Below are 16,714 nucleotides of genomic sequence, written 5' to 3' on the forward strand. Positions count from 1 at the left end.
TAGAAATTCAGAGTGTGAAGTGTTGGAGCAGCAAAAATAAGTCCAAAGTGGTTGCTGTATTATGGAAGGTCCATATCAAGCTAATCATTCTGAGCTTTATTCTGTAGATCAGTGTTCCTAAAACTTCACTTATTTCTCTATCCTTCTCATGGTTTTTGCCTACCTGAACTATTAGTTACTTGATTTTTTTAAATACCTCACTTTTAAAAATTGAATACCAACTACTTTACCTTAAGCAGGACCTATGAAAATACGGGTTTGATATGCCAATTATATTTCAGTAACACTCATTTAAATAAATAACTATTAGAAATATTTATTGAAAATATACAATACATACCACACTCTAAGGAAAGTGACTGCAGGGAGAGCAAAGGAGGACTTTGGATGGCAGGAAATTGACATGATTACATTTATTTTTAGATAGCCCACAGTGGTGCATAAGTGGAGGCTGAATTTTGGATGATGGTAAAAAACAAAACCAAACCATCAATTAGGAGGCAAAAGATTACTTGAGAAACAAAGAAGTCATGAAATGGGGAAATGTTAGTAGAGACAGACAAGGACAGAATCAGGAAGTATTAGAAAACAGTCACACAGCAAAAGAGACACAGATGTGTAGAACGGACTTTTGGACTCTGAGGGAGAGGGAGAGGGTGGGATGATGTGGGAGAATGGCATTGAAACATGTATACTATCATGTAAGAAATGAATCGCCAGTCTATGTTAGATACAGGATATAGGATGCTTGGGGCTGGTGCATGGGGATGATCCAGAGAGATGATATGGGGTGGGAGGGGGGTTCAGGATTGGGAACTCATGTACACCCATGGCAGATTCATGTCAATGTATGGCAAAAACCAATACAGTATTGTAAAGTAAAATAAAGTAAAAATTAAAAATTAAAAAAAAGGAAAGAAAACAGTCACAAAGTCTTAGTGATTAGATGTGTAGGCTGAAGGAAGCCTCTAGGACAACTCTCAGGCTAGGTAAATAATGACTGGAAAAAAATAGAAATAAAGAAGAGGTTTGGTGGGGGAAAGGTAAAGTTTAGTTTTGGATACACTTGGTTTATAAGGCCTACTGAAGTGAAAAGTGAACCTGTTAGTCGCTCAGTCGTGTCCAACTCTTTGTGACCCCATGGACTGTAGCCTGTTAGGCTCCTCTGTCCATGGAATTCTCACGGCAAGAGTACTGGAGTGGGTAGCCAGTCCCTTCTCCAGGGAATCTTCCTGACCCAGGGATCCAACCCAGGTTTCCTGCATTTCAGGTGGATTCTTTGCTGTCTGAGCCACCAGGGAAGCCCACAACCAACCAAAGATGTTCAATGGGCTTTTAGATATACAAATCTGAAACTAGAGGTGATAACCAGAGTTGATGACACAGATCAAGAAACCATCAGCATATCTATTAATAAAAACATCCAGAAAGAATGAAATCTCCAAAAATAAGGACATAATTTAAGAGAAACAATAAGCCTATCAACAACCCCAATCTCTAATGTGTATATGAGGGAAGAGGACCCCAGGAAGGAAACCACTAAGGAATCATTAGAAAGATGTGAAAAGAACCAAGAAGGAGTGTATCAGGGAAGCTGACAGACAATAGGAAGGGGGTGACTGACCTCAAATGTTCCGATACTAAGTAAAAATCGGCTTTGTTTTACAAAGTGTCTTATTTCCCTAAATAGACTATTCACTTCTTTGACTCAGATTATTTGATTTTATTTCTTTGTATCATTTATAGTCCCAATGTGGTATCTTCCTCATGGGGAAGTCCTCAAAAACAGATGTGAGAATAAGCATTAATTTGCATCAACAAATAACAATGATACTCTCCAAAATGAGATTTTGAAACTGTGATAAAAATGAAAGTTATACTTATCTGGAATAGTTACCTGTACAAAAGCAACTCCTGTCATCAAAATTACCAGGGAGAGCCACTGGTACACACCTAATTTTTTACTAAGCATTGACACAGAAAATAGTGCAGTTGTAAGAATTTTCAATTGATATGTGACCTGAAAAAGAAAACAGCTAATATTATTGTTTGTCTGTTTCTTAGAAGGACTACTAGAAATGTATTTTAGATACCTGATAAGTAGCTGCATCGAGATTTGACAGTGCCACATAGAGTAAATTATTCTGAAGAGTATATATCCCTGATGGAATAGCAAGTTTAAGCGTTTCCATAGGTTTATGAAGAATTTCATCATGTAGTATTCGATTCAGTGCTCTTAGACTACATTCTAGGAAAAAACACGAAATGGACAAAATCAGTAATTAAGTAACTCTGAATCCATTCCATATTTTCTCCCAAATCCTTGGTTTTTTCACCTGTAAAAAATGGAATTCAGCTACCTATTAAGATACTTTGATGTCTACAGACATACCTCAGAGAGATTGCAGGTTCAGTTCTAGACCACAGCCATAAAGTGAGTATCACAATAAAGTAAGTCACAGAACTTTTTTGGTTTCTCAGTGCAAATAAAAGTTATGTGCACACTGTATGATAGTCTGTTAACTGTGCAATGGGATTATGTCTAAGAAAATGTACATACCTTAATTAAAAAATACTTTATTGCTAAAAAATGCTCATTAATATTTGACAATGCTGGGTTGCCACAAATCTTCAATTTGTAAAAAAACACAATGTCTGGAATAAAATAAGGTATATCTATGCCTTTAATGATGCTAATATTTCAAATGTTAAATCTTAGAAGATAGTGTATTAAGAAGTGCCTTATCTTTATAATAATATATATCTTTCATTGGGAAATAAATTGATATGCACACATATATATTTATGATAATAAAAATCTCATAGTATTGTCAACCAAGTATTCTTACTTTATCATAGCAACATTATAATATCTTGTATTTTATAATATATTCTATCATCAGTCACTCATGCCAATTAATAATTATGAAGACTTTAATCATAAAATGGTATCGGTTAGGAAGTGGGTTTGGCTCAAACAGCAGAAAACTCAACCAACACTGGCTCAAACCCACAGGGATTTGTCTCACATTATCATGAGTCCAGGTCCAAAGCTGCTACAGCAGCTCAGTAATGACATCAGGGACCTAAGTTTTCTTTCTCTCTCTTTCTCTCTCTCTATATATAAGGTTTTTAATTTCATGCTTTTCATTTATTGTCTATGTGATTTTTGCAACAGGTTACCAAATGACTGAGCACCTCTGGCTCTTCCTTTTGGCAACCAAAAAAAAAAAGAAGAGAATAGTGGCCTAGCAGGCATCTTCTTCCCTCTCACTGATCAGGACTGTGTGTTGCCTAACTACCCCATGCTGCAAGGGAGCTGGAAAATCAACTCTTTTCTTTTATATTCTCCACTTTAGAGATAAGAAAGGGGGAAAGGAATTAACAGTGGACTCTGAGCTAGCCAAGCCACAGTATCAATCACAAAAAAAGTCCAAAGAACTTTAAGAGATACATAATCTCCCAAAGAAAGGAGAAAGTCTAAGGAACCCTACCACTCTACCAACAATGACACTTTATAGATGACGGTCTCTCTCAACACAAAATCGGAAAACTTTGATTATGAAAACTGTTTTAAAATGAAAATAACTTTTAAAAATGCTGCTAGATATTCATCCTTTCCTGACTCTAAGATAGTCAAAAAATTATGTAAGTAGTTAAAAATTACCAATATTTTTTCTTAGTTTTGGCAGAAAAAAATCTAAAATATTAGCTCATTCTTAAAATTAAATTTTTAAATAATTAATGTTATCACATTTTTCTTATTAGCAGTCTGAGGGTAGTAAAATTGAGTGTTGTGGCTTTAATTTGATTTTTCTCATTGCTAGAGAGGTAGAGCATCTTTTTAAACATTTATTATTTTCTGAAAACAAATGCAATCTCTTTTTGTTTCTCCCAGATCAATACACTCCAGCTACAATGGCCAACATGACAGTTTCAAAAGTATACAAAATTTACAAACAACCCAATTCAAAGATGGGCAACAGACTTAAGCAGACATTTCTCTGCTGCTGCTGCTGCTAAGTCACTTCAGTCGTATCCAATTCTGTGTGACCCCATAGACGGCAGCCCACCAGGCTCCTCTGATTCCATTGGATTCTCCTGGAGTGGGTTGCCATTTCTTACTCCAGGGGATCTTCCCAACCCAAGGATCGGACCTGAGTGTTTTGCAGGTCCTGCATTGCAGGCGGATTCTTTACTGCTGAGCCAATAGGGAAGTCTTATATACATGTGTGTGGGTCTATGTATATAGGTTATTCATATATATATGAATAACTCCAAAACAATTAAATAAACTTCAGTGACTTAAAAAAAAAAAAAACACAAAAAACCCTAGATACCTACTGCTATCTTTGTAGACTAATAAAATGCAGGCCATTATCTTCAAAAGTTCAGCAACAACCACAGCTGTAGATGATAGATAACGAGGCCCCTCTTCTTTTAATGTCCTAGAATAACGCATCGTTAGAACCAAACTGGTAGTCTGAAAGACCAAAATTCCTAAAGAAAGGTATTTTAGGTTGGCTGACATTGTTTTATCTTCATTTGCCTGAAAAACAAAATATACAGTGCAAATAAAGTTAGAAAACATAGAAATTAGAAACATTAAAAACCAGTAAGAGATGTCTCATTCCAAAGAAGATAAAGTGCATTCCACCCTATTTTTCCTGCTAGTTACAACTATAAATCTTGGACCAAAGACAAAGCAATCATAAGACTCTGAAAAGGTGAAAAAATAAGACAAACTGGCTAGAGACTGCAGATCTTGAGTGATGCAGCAGCGAATTCCCTGGAAATTTTTGCCACTCATGTATCTCACCCTGGGTGCTACAGCAGTTCACAACCTGGAACCACCAGCAGATATAGGTCAATAACAAAAAAGCCATAAGAAAAAACCCACTGTCTCCAACCAAGGACTGGGAAGACAGCAGTCCTACAGGATGCGACCTTCCCAACTGAGTGCTGTGTAATCTGTGGGCGGAGCCTTGCTGACCATCCCTAACTTGCAAAAATAACCACAGAGCTGGTGGCCCTCCCAGCCCCCACCAGACACTGTAGCCAAACAGATCATGGGGGCAGAGCTCTGCCAGCCACTCCTGCCCTATACAAGGTAAATGTCATTGAAGACGCAGTGCCATTCCTCCCTCTCCAGTGGCTGTCTATTTAAGTAGGAACTGAGGTCTCATAACGCTCTAAATGCCCAGGATACAATCCAAAATGAATGTACTCATCATACTGAAAGACAAAAAAGTCTCAACTAGGATAAATAAGGACAATCAACAGGCAACAACTCATAGTTAGTACAGATGTTGGAGTTATCAGCCAAGAATTTTAAAGAGGTCACTACAAAAATGCACCACCAACAAGCAATTATAAACATTCTTGAAATAATTTTATATCTACATCATTGAAAAAAATAGTAGAAGTTCTCATGTACACTTCATCCAGGGTCCCCCCAAAATAAAAGAAGCAAAGCTCCAATATTTTTCCTAAAGTAATTTAATATTAACTCTAAGAGACTCACTTTAAATATGAACATACAAATATGTTAAAAAGTAAAAGGACTGGAAAAAGATAAGCCATAATAAAAATAGCTATGAGAAAGTTGGAGGAGTTAGATTAGTATCAGGCAAAACAGACTACATAAGAATTATTTTTAGAATTAAAGGGTACTTCATAAAGATAAAAGAGTCAACACATCAGGAAGATATTATAAATGTACATGTGCTAACATAGCTTTAAATACATAAAGCTGACAGAACTAAAAGGAAGAACATGTAAATCTACAGTCAGAATGTGGGATTTTAATCCCTTTCTCAGTAACTGATAGAATACATACACACACACACACACGCAATCCAGTAAGAATACAGAAGATCTGAATAACACCATCAATCACTAAAACTCTGTAGACCTGGAGATGACCCACTAAGATCCTCCTTCAAGGAAGGGCTTAATGTAGTGTGCATGGCCAGTCAACTGCCTCTCTGCCCCAAGCCACATCTTTGCTTCAAATTCATCTAAAGATTAAAAAAAAAAAAAAAAAAAAAGAATCCCTGAAGGGTTTTTTTTTTTTTCGGTAGAAGTTGACAAACTGATTTGAAAATTTATAGGAAAATACAAAGGACCTAGACAATCAAAACAGTTTTGAAAAGGAAAAATAAAGTGGAAGGGGTTAAACTACTGAGATTCCAGACTTACTATAAAGCTCTAGAAATAGACTGGTATTAACATAAGGACAGAAGAATAGATCAATGGAACAGAATGAACTCCAGAACAAGATCCATACATATTTGGTCAAATAGTTTTGACAAAGGTACCAAAATGAAAGCATAGTCTTTTTAACAAATAATTCTGAAACAATGAGCTATCTGTAATTTTTAAAATGAACCACTATTTATCCGCCTTGTACAAAATATTAACTAGAAATAGAGCTGTTATAAAAGCTAAAAATATAAATATTCAAGGTAAAAACATAGGAGAAAATCATATCCACATTTCTTACAAAACGCACAAACCACAAAAGAGAAATATGGAAAAACTGGACATCATCAAAGTTTAAATCTGCTCTTCTGAAGATACTGTAAAAATAATGAAAGGCAAACCACATCATGGAGGAAAATATTCTCAATACAAAAATCCGACCATGGGCCTTGTATCTAGAATGTATATAGAACTCTTATAACACAATGAGTAGAAAAAAATTACCCAAATGAAAATGGACAAAAGATTTGATAAACATTTCACCAACAAAAGATAAAATGGCTAATATGCCCATGAAAAAATGTTCAATATCACAGTCATTAGAGAAATAAAAATTAAAGCCACAATGAGATAAATATATACCTAGGAGAATAGATGAAGTCTTAAAATCTGATGCTACCAAGTGTTGAAGAGGGTTTAAAGTGAAAAGAACTCTCAGTTTTGCTAGTGGGAATGTAAAGTGGCACAACCACTTTATCACCCATCTATCTCATTCTTATAAATCTGCGTGAGCAAAAGCACCCTAATGTGAAATAAAACGGTAGCATTTTAGAGGTGGAAAATGTTTTATAAATCATCCAGTACAATCTATTCATCTTACAATAAAACAGTGAACAGAGAAGTTAGGTGACTTCTTCAAGGCTTTGTAACTACTAATTGGAAATAGCAGTTATAAAGTCAAATATCAGGTTCTCTAGATCACATGACATGCCACTGTAAAATTTCAAAGATTTCCTGGTGGCCTTTTATCTCTGTTAAAAGGAGAATAAATTGCCAGCAATCTACATTTGGCAAAGGTATTTGATTTTCCTGGAAAATGTTACAAAATTATTTCACATCTGTTCAAGAAAGTCTTTTGTTTATTCTGTACAACTAAAACTCTGCAGTGGCCACAGGACTGGAAAAGGTCAGTTTTCACTCTAATCCTAAAGAAAGGCAATGCCAAAGAATGCTCAAACTATTGCACAATTGCACTCATCTCACACGCTAGTACGAAGGCAATGGCACCCCACTCCAGTACTCCTGCCTGGAAAATCCCATGGACGGAGGAGCCTGGTAGGCTGCAGTCGATAGGGTTGCTAAGAGTAGGACACAACTGAGCAACTTCACTTTCACTTTTTACTTTCATGCCTTGGAGAAGGAAATGGCAACCCACTTCAGTATTCTTGCCTGGAGAATCCCAGGGACAGAGGAGCCTGGTGGGCTGCTATCTATGGGGCTGCACAGAGTTGGACACAACTGAAGCGACTTAGCAGCAGCAATAGCAGCACACGCTAGTAATGTAATGCTCAAAATTCTCCAAGCCAGGCGCTTCAGCAGGACATGAACCATGAAATTCCAGACGTTCAAGCTGGTTTTAGAAAAGGCAGAGGAAACAGAGATCAAATTGCCAACATTCGCTGGATTATCGAAAAACCAAGAGAGTTCCAGGAAAACATCTACTTCTGCCTTATTGACTAAGCCAAAGCCTTTGACTGTGTGGATCACAATAAACTGTGGAAAATTCTGAAAGAGATGGGAATACCAGACCACTTGACCTGCATCTTGAGAAATCTGTATGCAGGCAAGAAGCAACAGTTAGAACTGGACATGAAACAACAGACTGGTTCCAAATAGGGAAAGGAGTATGTCAAGGCTGTATATTGTCACCCTGCTTTTAAAATTCTATGCAGAGTACATCATGAGAAACTCTGGGCTGGAGGAAGCACAAGCTGGAATCAAGATTGCCGGGAGAAATATCAATAACCTCAGACATGCAGATGACACCACCCTTATGGCAGAAAGTGAAGAGGAGCTAAAGAGCCTCTTGATGAAAGTGAAAGAGGAGAGTGAAAGAGTTGGCTTAAAGCTCAACATTCAGAAAATGAAGATCATGGCATCTGGCCCCATCACTTCATGGCAGATAGATGGGGAAACAGTGGAAACAGTGGCTGACTTTATTTTTTTGGGCTCCAAAATCACTGCAGATGGTGACTGCAGCCATGAAATTAAAAGATGCATACTCCTTAAAAGGAAAGTTATGACTAACCTAGATAGCATTTTAAAAAGCAGAGACATTACTTTGCCAACAAAGGTCCATCTAGTCAAGGCTACAGTTTTTCCAGTAGTCATGTATGGACGTGAGAGTTGGACTGTGAAGAAAGCTGAGCACCGAAGAATTGATGCTTTTGAACTGTGGTGTTGGAGAAGACTCTTGAGAGTCCCTTGGACTGCAAGGAGATCCAACCAGTCCATCCTGAAGGAGATCAGTCCTGAGTGTTCATTTGAAGGACTGATGTTAAAGCTGAAACTCCAATACTTTGGCCACCTGAGGAGAAGAGCCGAGTCATTTGATAAGACCCTGATACTGGGAAAGATTGAGGGCAGGAGGAGAAGGGGACAACAGAGGATGAGAGGGATGGATGGCATCACCAACTCGGTGGACATGAGTTTGGGTAAACTCCAGGAGTTGGTGATAGATAGGGAGGCCTGGCGTGCTGTGGTCCATGGGGTCGCAAAGAGGCGGACATGACTAAGAGAGTGCACTGAACTGAAGAGCATAATGTACATATTATAACGGGAATACGCTGATTTCTTTTCAAATGAAAATGTAAAGGTCAGATTCTAAGCCAGGATATATTACTTCTACAATTTGGCTTTTCCACTTTCAAGTATATACAACATCAATATAAACATTCACTGTGATAATACAGTTCTTGATATTCTTAGTCTCTCACAATGTTATTTTTTATTTTTCTAAGTCTGTGAGAGAATAGAAAAAAATATACACTGGTTTCTGCCCCTGGCTCCTGAAACCCTGGTATTTCCCTAAGTGATAAGGCCACTAGGAGCATCTTTTGTTCTAATATTTGGTCTTTGACCCCAGTTCTTGACACATTGCTCCTGAAATCCTCGTAATTTTCTGAGTGATAGATGTGTCTTTTGTTCTAGTAAGGCAAATTTGGGTGGGCTTCTGGATGAGTCCTGAATGAGAGCTGCTCAGCAGAAAAAACAAGCCATGATTAGAAGCTTGGAGTTTTCAGCCCCATCTCTGAGCTCCCCTACTCCCCTATTGTCTTAAGAAGGCAGAAGGGCTGAATATGGAGTTAATGATCTATCATGCCTACATGATGAAGCCTACATAAAATCCCAACAGTATAGGGTGCGGAGTGCCTCCAGGTTGGTGAACACATCCATACAGGGAAGGTGAAGCACCCCAAGTCTATGGGTACAGAAGTTCCTGTGCTGGGAATCCTCCCAGACCCTGCCCTAATCTTCATCTGATTGTTTATCTGTATCCTTCATCATATCCTTTAATAAACTGGTGAACATAAATGTTTCCCTGAGTTCTATGAGCCACTCTAGCAATTTAATCAAGCCTGAGGACCTCTGATTTGTAGCTAAGTCCAAGTCATTTGGTAACTGGGGACCCAGGTTGTGATCAGGATATGAAGTAGGGTGGGAGCAGTCTTGTGAGACTGAGCCCTTGTGAGACTGGGATCTGACACCATCTCCAGATCGGTAGTATCAGAACTGCTGAAGGATATCCAGCTGGCATTGCAGAGAATCTGCCTTGGTGTGGGGAAAACCCCGACACAGGTTTGATGACCAGAAGTGTCAGAAGTGAAACATTCTGTATGAGAAGTAGAGGAAACATGCAGGAGGAAAGAGGGATGTTGTTTTTCTAATATGAAGTCAAGAAGTAAAATATATGCAAACACATGATTATTTGCACTAGAGCACCTGTAAAGAATTACAGTTGAATTTACAATTCTGCCTAAAGGAAGAAAAAAAATTCAAAATGAAAAAAATCAAGTATTTCTTTTTTTTTTTTCCCTATTTCTTCTTTTTTCCAGTTTAACTGAGATACGATATCTAGTACTGTATCAGTTTAAGCAGTACAACATGACTTCCATGTATTATTAAATTTTTATCAAATAAGTTAACATCAATCACTCTTTGCAATCCCACGGACTGCAGCATGCCAGGCTCCCTTGTTCTTCATTATCTCCCAGAGTTTGCTCAAACTTATGTTCACTGAGTCAGTGATGCCATCCAACCATCTCATCCTCTGTCAAGAAGTGTAATTCTAAGACATACAAACAGTTTGATTTTAGAGTACAATATAGGTAGAAGTAAGTACTTTCATTTAATACAACTCCTATATGCAAAGCAAATATATAAAAACAAAATAGATGAAAACAAAGATTATGTTCTACCTCTATAAGACTGTTTCTTCATTTCAGAATCTACAATATTTTCCCTATAACTGAAAACAAACTTCTAACATTTTCATGTTTAATATTTAATTTCAGTCTCTCCTACATTTTTCCTCTTATTGCCTAATCCCCCTTCTTTTATCCTTTCAGGTGATACCAATCATCTAGTTTCCAGGTTATTCTTTGTTTCATGGAAATTTCCTATCCAAGAAACTTATATATCAATAATCAATAAGAAACTGTTCTTTCCCAAATGTAGCCATATTCAGTTTACTGTCAAAACCCTCATGTACCATTCAACAAATTAACACCCATGTTCCTTTAAAGACCCCAATTACTAAGCTCCTTGAACCCACCTGGAGTTCAGTGAGGCTCTCAGATTTAGAGCAGTATTAGAAGGGTCAGGATGCTTAGATGCTCCACTTTCACCTTAAAGCTAAGACTTGTTCCTGATCAATAAACAGCACTATTTCATTCGGATGACTTTCTTTGGTTCGGTTTGTTATGGTTTTTCTAAAAAAGCATTTTATTATTTTATTTACTTTAAAAACTAGTTAGTGAGAAAAATGTAGAAACAAAAATTATATTGAACCCAATCCCACTACTCAAAGACATATGAAGATATTTTGATATAGATTCTGTCATTTTTTTCTTAAATTTTTGGGAAATCTCTAAACCTGAGGACATTAGCAGCAAAGATAAAAGTACCTAGGCCATTTCATATTCCCACTGAAAGGACTTCAACAACTTTTGGAGATTCTTAGCTACATAGGAAATAAAGTCTTGTAATCAAAAAGTTCTAAATTCTCCTAAAAAACAGTAGATTTTTCTTGAGGGAAAAGAATGGATTTTAAAAAATATAATAAAATATCAAGAATGTAACAAATGTCCACAATTCCACCACCTAGAACTAACAAGTGTCAATCTTGTCACATTTGCTTATCTTTCCTTTTTTAAAGGAATAAAACATTATAGTTAAAATTCTCTTTAAGCCACAACTCTAAGTCTTATTCCTCACTGTGCCCCTATTAACATGTGTTTGGAGTATGTATTTCTGTGCACTTTTAAAATTTTATATACCCACACAGAAATATGTGTAAGCCTAAATATTTTAATATATATACATGGCATCAAACTTTTAATATAAAATATTTCAATATTTTAAACATTAATAGAATTATATCTATATAGAACATGTAATAACATAATATACAGTATATTAGTATAATTATATTAAATATATTTAATGTTTTATATTTAATATACATACCTATACAAACATGGTATACATTATTTAGCATCTTCCTTACTGTATTCAGCATTGTTTTGCCTTCTATGTTGACATACAGACCTAGTTCATTGCTTTTAATAACTCTATAATGTTCCATCAAATAAGTGGGCCTTCTATTTACCCATTCTCCTACTGATGAACATTTAAGATCCTTTTTTCTCCTTTTAAAGATTTAAATTTAAAAATTTTCTTAACATTTTTCAACAAGTAGCTCCTAAATGTTATATAAGCTAATTTGTTTCAAGCTATTTTTCTAAAATTTAATATTTTATATGACTTCTCAGGTCTCTTCTAGTTCTAACTATACACAATTTTATTTCAATTTTTTCATCCAGAAGTATTATCTCAATATTTAAATTGTAAACTTTGAGGACTTCCCTGGTGGCACAGTAGATAAGAATGTGCCTGCCAATGCAGGGACACAGGTTTAATCCCTGGTCTGGGAAGATTCCACATGCTGTGGAGCAACTAAGTAGTTGTTCAACAACTACTGAGCCCACATGCTAAACTACTGAAGCCCACACAGCCTGTGCTCTGCAACAAGAAAAGCCACTGCAATGAGAAGCCCGAAGCACTTCAACGAAGAATAGACTCAGTAGACTCCGCTCTCTGCAATTAAAGAAAGACTGCACAAAAGCAACAAAGACCAGTGCAGAAAAAAAAAAATTACATTGTATACTGTGAGTATACATACAGCAATACATAACATATATTAACTATTATAAAGTTATTAGTGTATAACAATAATAATGTATAACTGTAATCCTGGTGTGTGTATACTATAATCATACTAATTTGATACAGTCACACTGCAAGTCCTTCTAAAAGTCCTTTGCACAGGAATATTTCAGGATTTGCTTAGTCACTAGAAAAGATCTTGTATTTGCTTTCTGATCACTATTTTTCTTCTGAAGTACCAGAAAAGTTTGACATTTACAAAGTTGAGTTTTATTATTTTTAAATCCCTTCTCACTTCTTGAAAGAAAAATGTACAACAAAAACTTCATTCACCTAATAACCCCCACTCATTCGTATTTGATGAGTTTGTATGATGACATGGTTAGAATTGTGTGTAAAAAATATTAGTGAACTTATTAAGAGTTCAAAAAATTCTCAGTAATTAATAATCTTCAGGGGAAAAAAAAGGTTTTTCAAAAATACTAGAAGGTTTAATTAAGCATATTTGATATGCTAATTACATATCCCTTATTTTCATTAAAGTAGCTCCCTAAGATCTTCGCCTTTATAACGCTTTGTCAACCAATTCTGAGTTACTTAAAGGCTTTAAATATTTAAAAAGATATATATTACATAAGTATATTTATCATTAATGCACTACTACTACTTTCACCCTTATGTTAATCAGGGTGAGTGAGAAATTATTTGTTTATATCATTATTATTGCACTAGATAGGCATTAACCAAATTCTGAAACATTCAACTCTATACTCATGTTTCTCTTCAAATTGAATCTTTTGCCTTTTACTAAAGATTCTTGTTGGGGGGTGGTTAGTATGAGTGTTACTTCAATTGTTTGAGGCCTTGTAAGATAAACAAGACTGGAAAAAAAAAAAGAAAAGAAAAACACTATATACTAAAAATTTCTATTATTTTTTACTTGTAGATAAATCTGAAAATCAACCTGGCTACAAAGTTATTTCCAATAACTTATATGTATAATCTTTAGGTCTGTGTATGAAGCCCATTATTCCACTGAGACAATATCTGTATTTTGCTGTTATGTCTCCAGCCACTAAAAGTCCTGCAAAACTAAATGCTTAATTAATGTTTTTTTAATTAATGTTTTTAAATTGTAGTTTATCCACAATTTATGTGGATTTTTAAAGACTATTAAGTACCTAAGGAATTCTGCAAATTAATTTTCCTTTCATTATAAAAACAAAAGGCTAAATTTCTAACTTAAGATTTCTTAGAGTGAGCTATTTTTACATTTTCTAAACACTAGTTCTGAAATACACTTCCTAAGTATTATATATCACACATTATTGATGCATAACAGAGAACATATGAAAATACACATTATAAAGTGGTATGCAAATATAAATTCAGAGTAGTCAGAAACAGCTATTAGTATAAAAAGAAACCTTCCAAGTATTTTCTAAGTAAATGAACAGAAAAAGCAAATACATACAGAAATGCTGACTTCAGCTGCAATTTTTTGTCCATTATCTTCCATGATGCCAAAACTTTAAAACTGCAACCTAAAACTGTATGCTAAATAATGATGAATAAAATTCATCACAACTGGCATTTATATGTCTTCTTTCCAAACTATCTCAGTAGAGATAATATTGCCCCCAAAATTGCAACTTCCAAGTTGTACTTGAAGTTCATAATATTCCTATGGAAAATCCAAAAGTCTTATTTTTTTATAAAAGTGAAAAGAAACATAAGTTAAAGGTACTTTATATTATCAATATTGTCAATTTTGTTTCTACAGTAGAAATAATAACTTCCACTAAACTAGTGAGCTTAAGTTCACTCTTGAGTGCTTAAGAAAAGCAAAATCCTGTTCAGTAACACTTAGCAACTGACTCTACAGTCTGTGGTTCCTATTACATTCTAAGTTAAACAACCTTTCATTGTTTCTCCTCCCTTTTCTTCTTCAAGGTGCCAGGTTTCTGTGTACATAAGACAATATCACCTGGATGTAAGTTAGAGTACTGTCAATTTTTAACTTGTTTTTTTCTTTACAGACTGCAGATTTTTCACTTCTACATTCAGATAAAATCAATAGTACACATATATTTCTTCAACTTCACAAATATAAAACCTCTTTGCATTCTAGTTTTTAGATTAAAAATTGTCCAGTATTATCGTACTCTTTATGCATGTTAATGATTGGGGAAACATAATGACCTAAAATATAGCTCTAAGATTCCCTTCTACTGGGAGGTAGGTGCCACGTAAAAAGGTACTGCTTTCTCACCCATCCATTTCCCTACCCCTCTGCTATTCTGTTCTACCACTTTCTGCTGTGGTCACATCCTGCCATTGACAGCAAAAGGCTGAAGTTAAAAGGCATTCTACAAAGAACAGAGGCTAGTGTACAATCCAGGTAGGGTCTGTAGGGTGGCAAAAGTTGCCACCCCAAAGTATCTCTTCAACATGCAGATTATTTCAAGCCGAAAACAGTGAAAGCCCTAAAGACTCAGCAAGAAACTTCGACCTTTCCCCTAACTGACCAAAAAAAAAAAAGGGAATTTAGACAGAGGGCCTATTCCCAGAATATCACCAGAGATATCTGCAAGGAATATGGGCTATGTGTGGAGGAAACTCTAGGCAGAGCCTAGAGATCATAGTCCACTCTGAACCACTGTCACTGCTTGGCCCAGCAAATATTTACTTAGCAAACTTTTGCTTTTCCATCTTCATGTCAATTGCTTTCCTCCTCTTTGAAGAAACAAACCACTACCTCCAACATCCTCTTTTGTCTTTAGCTGCAGAGGGTGTTTAAGATGAGGGTTTCAGCCATTTTGATAAGTTACTCAGTTTTCCTGGGTCTCTGTATGTACATGTGTTATTAAACTTTTGTGTGCTTTTTCTTTTCTCAATCTATCTCATGTCAATTCAATTCTGAGACCAGTCAGAAGAACCTAGAAAAATTAAAGGAAAAATTCCTCCTCCATAACAGGGTCACAGGCACTAACCATTAGGATAGTTTCAAGACTCAGGAGATTGGGGTCAGAAGTAGAAAATAAAGGTATCATACAATTCACCAACCATGTTTAAATACATACATACCATGGTCAGGCACTATGATGAGCAATGGATACACAACGATGAACAAAACAAATATAATCTTTTTCTTCGGAGGGCTTATCCTCTAGCTTGGAAGACAACAGATTATTCAAATAAATTAAGAAATAGTATAAGGATGCAAGGGCTTCCCAGGTGGCTCAGTGGCAAAGAATCTGCCTGCCAAGGCAGGAGATGGGGGTTTGATCCCTGGGTCAAGAGAAGGAAATGGCAACCCACTCCAGTATTCTTGCCTGGGAAAACTCATGGACAGAGAAGCCTGGCAGGCTACAGTCCATAGGGTCGCAAAAGAGTCAGACACGACTGAGAGACTAAACAACAACAATATAAAGGTGTAAACTGCTATGACACAGTGTATGATAGGAAAGTATCACAGGGAAATTACAGTCCTTGTATTATTACTGTATACAGTAATGGTTAAACTGAAACACATTTCCCCAAATCCCCTTCTCTATATGGTGCTGGGTCAGAATCAACTAAACACAAAACCTGCACAAGATTTGGAAGGCAGAGTGAATGAAGCAAGAGCCATTACTCCAGAAGATTCTCAGAGTTAAATGTCATGAAACAGAAACAAAGGTTCCATTCATCCTCTCTTCCCTGCTCTAAGTCAACTCTCCCCAACTGCTGACCCTACTGAGCAACAGTTCCTAATCCCTAGAACCTGTAAATGTTACCGTATTTGGAAAAGGGAATTTTCCAGATGAAATGAAGTTAAGGATCTTGAGATGGGAAAATTATTCTGAATTAGCTAAGTAAATCCTAAATGCCAATGCAAGTGTCCTCATAAAAGACAAAAGAGGAAAATACTTAGGAGGCTTTTCCTATGGCTCAGAGGGTAAAGAATCCACCTGCAGTCAGGTGGAAAAATAAGGCACAGGTTTGATCCCTAAGCTTGGAAGATACCCTGGAAGAGGAAATGGCAACTCACTCTGCTATTCTTGCCTAAAACACCCTGGAG

The 16,714-nt window shown here is 36.1% G+C and overlaps 1 protein-coding gene and 1 non-coding gene across 4 annotated transcripts in view; one reads left to right on the forward strand and one right to left on the reverse strand.

Annotated features, from left to right (window-relative positions):
• The window catches only part of SLC35A3 (solute carrier family 35 member A3), a 42,270-nt gene that overhangs the window by 12,561 nt on the left and 12,995 nt on the right, over positions 1–16,714 (reverse strand). Inside the window, exons 1-4 of one of the 3 annotated variants that reach the window (XM_040232236.1) lie at positions 14,126–15,684; positions 4,345–4,549; positions 2,094–2,248; positions 1,898–2,020 (exon numbers count right to left, since the gene is read on the reverse strand). In XM_040232236.1, coding sequence (XP_040088170.1) covers positions 1,898–2,020; positions 2,094–2,248; positions 4,345–4,549; positions 14,126–14,170 — 528 coding nt within the window. In that variant the 5' untranslated portion in view covers positions 14,171–15,684. Of the gene's footprint in view, positions 1–1,897; positions 2,021–2,093; positions 2,249–4,344; positions 4,550–5,914; positions 7,542–14,125; positions 15,685–16,714 lie in introns of those variants that run through there. The other 2 variants (XM_040232237.1, XM_040232235.1) reach the window with 2 other exon arrangements.
• LOC120857165 lies at positions 13,419–13,534 on the forward strand. The gene has a single exon (XR_005719622.1). It is a non-coding gene; the product is annotated as a U5 spliceosomal RNA (small nuclear RNA).

The sequence above is a fragment of the Oryx dammah genome, unplaced genomic scaffold (assembly GCF_014754425.2).
Source record: "Oryx dammah isolate SB20612 unplaced genomic scaffold, SCBI_Odam_1.1 HiC_scaffold_28, whole genome shotgun sequence".
NCBI lineage: Eukaryota > Metazoa > Chordata > Mammalia > Artiodactyla > Bovidae > Oryx > Oryx dammah.